Consider the following 9,165-nt stretch of genomic DNA (forward strand, 5'->3'; position numbering starts at 1 on the left):
TCTCAGGCCGATACCGTGCGGGAAACACTGCGCTTGACCTTTATGCTATTGCTGTAGTGTTATTAAACTCCCGCCTCGCACAAGATGCAATGCCGTTGCATCGTGTCATGCCACCGTCGATACTGCTGAACTGAAGGAAGACCGCCCGTCCTCGCGTATGTTCATTGGATTTGTAGAAGGTAATGTGATTCCCTGGAAAAAACTAAGGTATGCAGGTCACGGATTGGAGGATAAATGTTCGCCCCTAACCAAACGGCATGTTTGGATGCTCTCAACTATGCTCGATAAACTCATGAAACTCGGCGCACATGTCATTGTCAAACACACTAGTAATGTTTAACGCAGCTTTATGATATTTGAGCAAAGTATGAATGTTTGTTTTCTCTGGATTGGAGTAATGAAAATGTTTAAAAACGTGGTGGGGCAGATAACGTAGTTCGTTCAAGGCATGAGGCATGGTTGTGTTTCCTCAGAGCTCGATTTTTGAGGTGCCTGGTGCTCTCACTCGTCAACGAACTGGGATGGCGACTCTCCAGCAAATGACATTTAACAAGGTACTCGTGTGTGGGATGAGAATCTTTACTAGCCGATGTGTGTTTCGATTTGTCATGTTTGATTTAGATGATTCAACTGCAGATTCACAGTTGTATGATGTAGATGATGTGATTCTTTATTTTTGATAGTGAATGGCGGTCGGGGAAGTGTGGGTACACAGACAGAAGGAGCCGGAAAAAAAACCTTTGATCCATCGCAGTATAAACATTTATCAACAAATATTTTACCCATACACTAGAACATGCTTTTTTTGTGTGCATTGCAGGTGGTCTTTGCGGTGCTCAGCCTAATTCCCTGGCCGTGTGGAGCAGTTGATCCATACATTGTTCCTGTGTAGAGCTCCTTCAGCTTCGGCGCCTCCTGATGAGGTCATCGCTGTGGAGGCGGCGGGTAGAAGCAGGCTTATCTGGGTTGGGCAAAGATGGAACTTGGCCTGAGGAAGTCTTCGTCTACAGTGGATGTGGTCTGCCACTGACGATTGGAGCTATACAAATTGAATTGAATTGAATTGTATCGCATCAGCCTCGGTGATGGAGTTGGCTACTACTTTAAAAAAAAAAACTTTTTTAGGGAAACATTACAAAAGCAGGGAGCACTGGGATCACCAGCAGTAGTAAAAAATGTTGTCTGGGGAGGGATAAGCAAGTCAAAAATGTGGTCCAGAATATGTGAATGAATCTATTTAATTGTTTTTAATGCTGTTTGTCTTTCTGTTGAGATGTGTTCTGCTAGTGTAAGGGGTCACTGAAGTTTAGAAGTTTAGGTTTAACGTCACATTTAGAAGAAGTTTTTTTTTTTCTGTGATGCTCTGATGATGACTTCAGGTTGAAAAGGGCAGTCATCTCTTTCCACTAACTATCTCTTCTGTAGAAATGACCATTGCATCCATTTTTCTTGAAATGCTTTCTTTTATGGTATTACTAAGTTTAAAGATGATATGCATTATACATGTATTACACTCATTCCATCCTGTCCATACTCAACTCATGTTTGTCCACAGTAATATCAGGCATGAAGCAGGGGGTGGGCAGAGTCTTTGGATTCCAGTAGCACTTCAGTCATGGTAGGAGTGAACATATCAGTTATTATCCCATACCCTGCAGATAGAAAACACATCAAGAAATACAGCTCTATCCATGTAGTTTCTAACTACAGCGTTTCCATTCCATCATGTTCATATTTCCCCGAAGTTAAACACCTCCATTGTTTTCCTGCCTTCAGCATCCATGCTCTGGAATGATTCGACACTTGAGGATCTTCAGGTAGTTCTGGACCTTATTGGAGTCTCGGCGGAAGCAGTAGAGGAGGTCATAGTCTTTCATCAGGTGCCACTCGGCACTGTCTGATGGCAACAAACCCTCAGGAGAATCCAGGCTGCTGACAGAGTTACTTATCATCCCCAACATCTGCATCTGGAGCAGAGAGGACACACATTATAACAAACTCCTTTACAAGACGGAAGCCAGGTAGAAGTGTTTCTGGGGACACACAAATCTGAATTTGAATAGTTACATAGACTCAGAGGTGTTCCTGTTAGGAAGTAATTCAAATTTTTAGAGGAGATATTTTTGGAGGGCATCTTTATTTTGTCTTGTTTTTATCTTGATTTTGTTCATTTATTGTTCATTTCGTCCATTTGAATGTACAATGTACAATTGAGTGTGTAAAACAACAGAATCCACACAAAACATACTCCATAAACACTTAAACACATTCCATGACCCAAAAGAGCAAGAGAAAGAAAGAAGAAAAAGCAAACTCATACAATCATTTAGGTCAGTTTATATCATACCATCTATTTTAAGTCCCCCTTCCAGTCAAATATCAGCGTTTGACTGACACTAGAATGATCTGAGGTTTTCTTACGGGTGAACAATGCAGTTTGGATTTGTTGTGTGACGTAAGGACTTTGTCATCTGTGTTTAATTCTCATTTACTAGGATTACACAACCTGACTGGAAAGTACATCGCTGGAAGCTACATTACCATAGTACCATTTCATTTGGATGCAAGATCACAAAATTATGTATTTGGTGCTAGTCTAAAGCAGAAACATTTGGAACTAGAAGAGTGGACTCAGCACTTCACAGTTCACACCAGGTTTGTCTGGGGTCCTGGGAACAGGGAGTGCAGGTCAGGCTGTGTGTCTAATGTATATTACTTTGGTGTGCAAATCTAGACAGTATCAATTCCAAAGCACCTGTGATATAAAATATCACTTTAAAAGTGAAAAAGTAAAAAAAGGAATCTGGCAATATTACTAAAACTACCCTAGCAAAACAAGATTCTAAACCAAAGCAGTTGTTAAGGAGTTCGGAGACACCAATCAAATATATTTATCAGAAATTGTGAGTCACCACAACTACAAGGAGTCCTTAGGCATGCAGTTATAAATGTGCACACAAATTACTGATATTGGTAATATTACAGATAAGCTGCACACAGATACACACACACACACACACACACACACAAGATCCCTCTTGAGTTAAAGTAAGTGATATAGTGTGTATGTAGTGTGAACTGGGTGCCACAGGGCTCATGGGAAGTGCCTCCCACTCATTTATATTTGGAATTCATGGAAGACATAAGTAAGAAGTACCTTCTCAGCCACTTTCTCTACACCTTTGCGTAGCTCGTGCACCATGTCACTCATCTCAAGAGCTTTATTGGAGCTGAAGTTGTTGAAATCATGGTGGTGAGCCATGCTTTGGTGGAAATGCCACAGAGGATCCCTCCACGCCGTCAGGAGCTTCAGAATCACCTCCGTCAGCTCCTCTCTCTATAGAGATATAATAACAGGACAGGTGGGTTGTTACACAAAAGTCAGTTCAAGGTGAGTTTTCTCACCAGTAGAAAAAAAATGCCTCAACATGTTTAGGTGTTTATTTTACAACACAAAAATGAAATTTAAATAACAACAAACTAAAGTCTTGATTAAATACTTTTTACTAGGTATTTTGTTAGTGTCACTTAAAATCACTAAAGCTACTTGTTAAAAAATGTTTACAAAAAATTATTACATAGCTACTTAATGTATTTTCATATAATCAGTAGTGTCTTACAAAATGCATGGAATTGTACAATACATATATTTAAAGGCCGTTTTTTTTCTTTAAAACTTTTTAGTTCATATATCATTAACAGCCTGATTTATAGTACATTTTAATTTAAATAAATAAAAGTAGAGACACATGAAGTAACATAAATGATGCATGTCAACAAAGAAATTTCAAAACACGACTTACATTATGAAATGTTAAACATCCATGTTTAAGGGAAAGGAAATGCTGATGATAACTCAACATTCTTCTTGTAAATGTGAGGTGGACAGTGCATGCCAATGAGAGAAAATAGCTTTTATAAAGGTTAATTCACCGCCATTCTCTGAGCGTTCTCTTTGCCATTTGGGGTGAGGATGGTGGAGGTGTGACAGTTGCGACTGACCCGGCCAATCTGATTCTTACTGGGCAGGAAGTACTGCTCCTGACAGGACAAACATGAATGCAAGAATGAAATGTCAGAGGTCTGGTGTCATCTAAATGTCAGCTGTGGCTAGAGTACAGAAGGGATGAATGAAGTAGTAGAATGGCCTGCTATAGCAAATAATCACAATGGATATACTTACACCTGTGTGTGCTAGTTTATGAGGTACATCAAGCTAAAACTAATGCAATTTGGGTGGGCTAAGTAATAGAAACAGCAACAACCATCTCCTCCAGAAAGATCACACAGTTGAATCAACACCTCTACACAATCTGATCATTACAACCTTCATGAAAGAGGATTTATTGTAGGATTATTCGTTGTGGCTATGTGTACCTAATAAATTGGCCCCTGAGTATATGTATGTATGCACATGTGCAATATCCTGCAGTCTGTATAAAAATGCTCCTTTTTTAATCAAATGATCAAAATAAAACACATATCAGTATAAGCATAGCTTTAAAAAGATGCATCTACAAAATAGTCTAGTTCAAGATAGAATTTCTACCAAACAACACATTAAGCAATATGTTTGACCAAACATAAATATAACCTGACTTGTGGATTAAAAAAGGTAACTGTGATCCATTACAGTTACAAAATAAGGTATAATAAGATTGCAATTACTTTTTGTAAAAGAGGGGATTATTAGCAGGATTACAATTTTAGAATACAACAAACTCTTCACGAGTCTTAAACAGCACTCTGCTCACAGTGAAACCATAGCTAATCTTAAAGTTCGATTGATTATCATGGCCTCTAGTGAAAAATCAGCTTTCACTGGGTTAAAATGTCACCATTATTTTGTCTTTAAAGCAGAAAAGGAACCAACATCAAAGTACAGAACAAGTTCTGCCTTCCAGCTGTGAAAATGATTTATAAGATACTGCCGGAATTTGCTTCAAAAACAGAACACTGAGCAGAGGACACTTTGCTGATTTTTCATTTCATTCATTTTTATTTTCTTTTCTACGGTTATGTTGTCTTAAAAAATATGTAAAGGTTATCTTATTGATATTTCTTTTCTCTTGTCTTTATTGGTATATTTGGTGTTGAGGTAATCCAAAAGTAAGGGAAAGTAATCAAGTTATATTAACAACAAGTAATCAGTAATTGTTTTAGATTACATTGTTGAAGTAATTCATTAACCATTACCAGAAAAGCATTGTAAGACAATGTGAGAAAAAAAAGATGGACTTACAAACTCGGAGTGAAGGTCATTTGAAATGCCATGCATCCTGGCTGAGTGTTGGATGACCCGGTCAAACAGGTTGGCCAGGGACAGGACGTGGCACCCAGCTTGGGCATTGGTACAGATGGGTGCTGCACCTACACCGGTCAGTCTGCTGCAAAACGACACACAGACCAACACAACCCACACAACAGACACTAGGAGAGAACCAAGAGAATAAGAAAGAAGTTAGATAAAACAAAATATTGCAGAGCCAAAACACAAGTTTCAAGGTGAATCATATCGTATTCTTCAGGAATCTGGTATAACTGAGACAAATTCATATCCTCCTCTTTTGAAAAAGTGTGTGTGTTTTTTAAGATTTTAGACTGAATGAAATAAAGAGATGAAATCATGATGGTAGGTTGGGGGAAAAGGAGTAAAGAACCGGATGACATGCAGAAAGAGAACTGACAGTTCTTCCTTTGGGTTCCTTCATGCAAAGTTGTGAAATACCTGATCTGATGTTTCCAGGCATTCTGCAGGGCGTGGAGAAACTCCTGTCTCTGAGCAGAGGGCGCAGAAGCTTATCTATTCAAAGACCCCCTCAGCTTCATATAAGGGTCCCTCACTGACCATTTCCCTCTCACACTTTAATATCAAAGAGAAAGACAGAGCGGGAGGGCGGGAGGGAGAGGGTGGGGGCAGGGTCAGTAGTTTCTGTCCTGTGAGTCAGACGGAAGCACTATGCGTTATTCAAATGTCATATATTTGTTTATCTATGGACAATACACATTTCTGTAAATGTGCCAGTGACTGGCAATTTAACTCAAGAGAATGTTTACATAATTTCACTGAAACTAACAACATTTTGTAAGTTAAAAAGGCATTCTTAATTAGTGACTCCCTTTTGTCATTTTTATTTGTACTGTGAAAACAAAATACCTAGTAAAAAGTATTTAATCAGGAACGTTTCTGTTACATACAAAACTAAGTTAGTGGCACTTAAAATTACTAGAAAAAACGTCTAAATCAAGAATCTTTCTTAACTTAAAAAAGAGTTTGCATTACTTAAACATTTTGGTATGATTAGTTTCAACAATTTTTTGAGTTAAATTAACTTATCTGGTTTTACAAAATGTTGTCAGTATCTGGTGATAATTGATTTTTATTTTTTTTTTGCTAAATAACTTTTTTGCTAAACAGTCCTTTGACTCCCTTTATGCCTATGTCCCATGTTTGTTGTGTGTGTGTGTGTGTGAGACTCATCATAATGAAATAACCTAAGGCGATCTTTAAAAGCATGACATCATCAACTGAGGACATAATTCCAACAAGCATCATTGGACTGTCTGTTCAACATATTTCGGTAGTTGGCACTGGGGTCACTTAGCATTCATCTCCAGTACCTATTATTAATGTCTCAGAAATCATAGACAGCCTATTAAAAGGTCATTAAGAGTGCCCCAGGCACTCATTGGAAGAGGAGCTCAGAATGACAGGGCAGCAGTAAATTAATGTCATGTTGTTTAGAAAGTTGAATGACGTCAAAGAATTGTAGCCTGGATCAGTTCCTGTTGTAGGCAACTGACTCACCATCCTCTGTGATGGCCAGGCAGGCAAACATAGTAAGAAAAAGGTTATGATTCCTGATGACAATGTTTAAGCATGATTCATTTTGAGAAAGAAGACATCTAAATCCATTAAGAGTTGCAAACTCTAGGCCTTTAGATTCTGATCCAAATGTAATAATTACCATCTTTGAAAATATAGAAGGCCTAGTAATTTACAGAATAAATCAATTACTAATGTTTGGAGTAGATATTTAAGTGGTTCTCAAACTTTTATTAATAAAGTACCCCCTTTCAAATATTTGTTCAGCAGAGTACCCCCTGACTAGTGCAGAAAATTTTGGTCAATAATGAAAAAACTAATCCTGTATTAAGAAGTACAACACAGGACAACCTGACAACAAATCATTTTTTGTCATCAGGCAATAACACTAAGGCATTGAACTATGTCTTTTTGAAGTTGCACTTAATGAGAAACATAGACGTGTGCAGGCTCTTAGTCCGTTTTTTATTCTTGGTAGCAGGAAGGCAACTACAGTGGTCAGACTCTTTTCCAGATGTTTTAGGGCAGTTGATAGTTCATCGCTGATGCTAGCAGCATCTATGCTAACCCTTTTTAGCAGCTGCCTTTGTTTTTCTGTCGCTTCTCACTGCGTCACACTGATAGTGGTTCCACAAAGGATGCTGATTTGTCCGAATCATTGTAGTTTGGACACAAGTGCCTAGCTTGAAACCTGGCACCTGGAAAAATAGATTCTCACATGACCTTGTGAGTCCTGATTCCTTGTAGAGTTAGAATGTATAAACCGCAACATGGAAAACATCTTGGAGAGAGCTGTTAGCGCTCAGACGGTGGTCATTAACCGCAACATGGATAACATCTTGGAGAAGTTTTCGGCTCTGCAAGTGCTAAGGAGAATGAATCGATTATTTTTTGAGACCAGATTGGACAAATAGATTAAATCGTGTCTTTTGAAATGCGACTTACTCGCCTACCCAAACAATCAAATGGTAACTGCATTCCGTTCCTCTCACAGCAGCGGCCTTGGCCAAGGCCGCTGGCTGGAACAACTCTCTTTCTTGTGTGTTGTTGTAGGACGCTCGCCCCATCCCTCCTTCCATCCTTTCACGAGACACCTGGTGATTGTTGACTTCTGTTGTAAGGACCTGATCCGAGGACGTCTCCATGGCAACCTTGCTGTGTGTGACACATTTGAACTGAGGCCAGGTATGGATGTGGGGCTAAGGATGACCTTTGACTCTTCCAGGCTTATGTGCACACATCGCAACCCATGACACTTTACACATGTGAATATGCAAAACACACCCTTCTAGCCCCCCCCCATCCCCACTCGCCTTCGCGCTTTTTACCCCCAGGGCGATCAAGCGGTGGGTTCCTCTGCGCTGAGCTGCGCCGCGGCATGCCTGTCATGCGGGCTAGTACTACTCCACCCCTTTCCCCCCTCCCCCGGGGGTGGCAGTGTTTTTTGTAGTCGTGTATGTGTGTAAAGTGATATATGTGTTATGTTTGCTGGGTTTGTTTTTTCCTAGTTGGCCACACTGTTACTTGCCGCGTACCAGGCACAGAGTTTTGGAGCGGCTTTTTCCCTCCCCTCTCCTCTTGTTTTCCTGTTTCTTGTACCCCCCTTCAAGTAATTTCCCCCCGGGGATTATTAAAGTATTTCTGATTCTGATTCTGATTCTGAATTTCAAATGTTCTATAGATTATAAAATAACAGAAAACACAATGTAACAAGCCTAAACTGTAAGTCTGTAGTCATGCTAGTGGTCATGTAAAGTTGCAATTTTCATTATACACCAGTACACAGAATTTATGGATTGATGAAAAATGCAGAGGTAACTTTGCTGTTGTTATTACTAGTGGGTTGGGCTGCCTGATGGTGGTACCCAAAGGTAAAATGTATCTTTTCCATGGTTGCGATTCAAATAAATCTCAGACTCACCTTGCATGGTCAGATCTGGCTCAATTTGCAGTCTAAACTGTACTTTATCAGGCTCAAACCATCATACATCTTCAGCTGCACTACATCAGGCATTGACAATTTTTGCTCCACTTTGTCATTGTCAACTGTCACATTTTTAGTGTGGCTTGTTCAGCTTTATTCAATTTCAGGTCAAGTTCAAATAATTTCAAATTGGGTTTCAACTTTGCCTTTTGCTTTTGCCCCTTGGCATTACCTGTGTACCAAACTTTGCTCAGTCAAAGGAACTGTTTATTCAACTAACCTCGTTTTCTGGCACAGTTATAACAGTATGAACTGGCCAAAAAGACTCATCCGACTCTAGCCAAGTACACGCTGCTACAAGTATGAGGATTAACCAGCAGGAGGAACAACTTTCCGCCATTTATATTGGGGTCCG

At 39.5% G+C, this 9,165-nt stretch overlaps 1 protein-coding gene across 1 annotated transcript; it reads right to left on the reverse strand.

Annotated features, from left to right (window-relative positions):
• Positions 1–1,772: 1,772 nt before the first annotated feature.
• On the reverse strand, positions 1,773–5,750 carry prl2 (prolactin 2). The gene is made up of 5 exons (XM_035675123.1): positions 5,729–5,750; positions 5,243–5,430; positions 3,934–4,041; positions 3,158–3,337; positions 1,773–1,967 (listed from the first exon to the last, which is right to left on the reverse strand). The coding sequence occupies exons 1-5, from the start codon at positions 5,748–5,750 to the stop codon at positions 1,773–1,775; spliced, it is 693 nt and encodes a 230-aa protein (XP_035531016.1).
• Between the last annotated feature and the right edge of the window lie 3,415 nt (positions 5,751–9,165).

The sequence above is a fragment of the Morone saxatilis genome, unplaced genomic scaffold, assembly GCF_004916995.1.
Source record: "Morone saxatilis isolate NCDOM2014 unplaced genomic scaffold, NCSU_SB_2.0 Contig10, whole genome shotgun sequence".
In the NCBI taxonomy this organism is placed as follows: Eukaryota; Metazoa; Chordata; class Actinopteri; family Moronidae; genus Morone; species Morone saxatilis.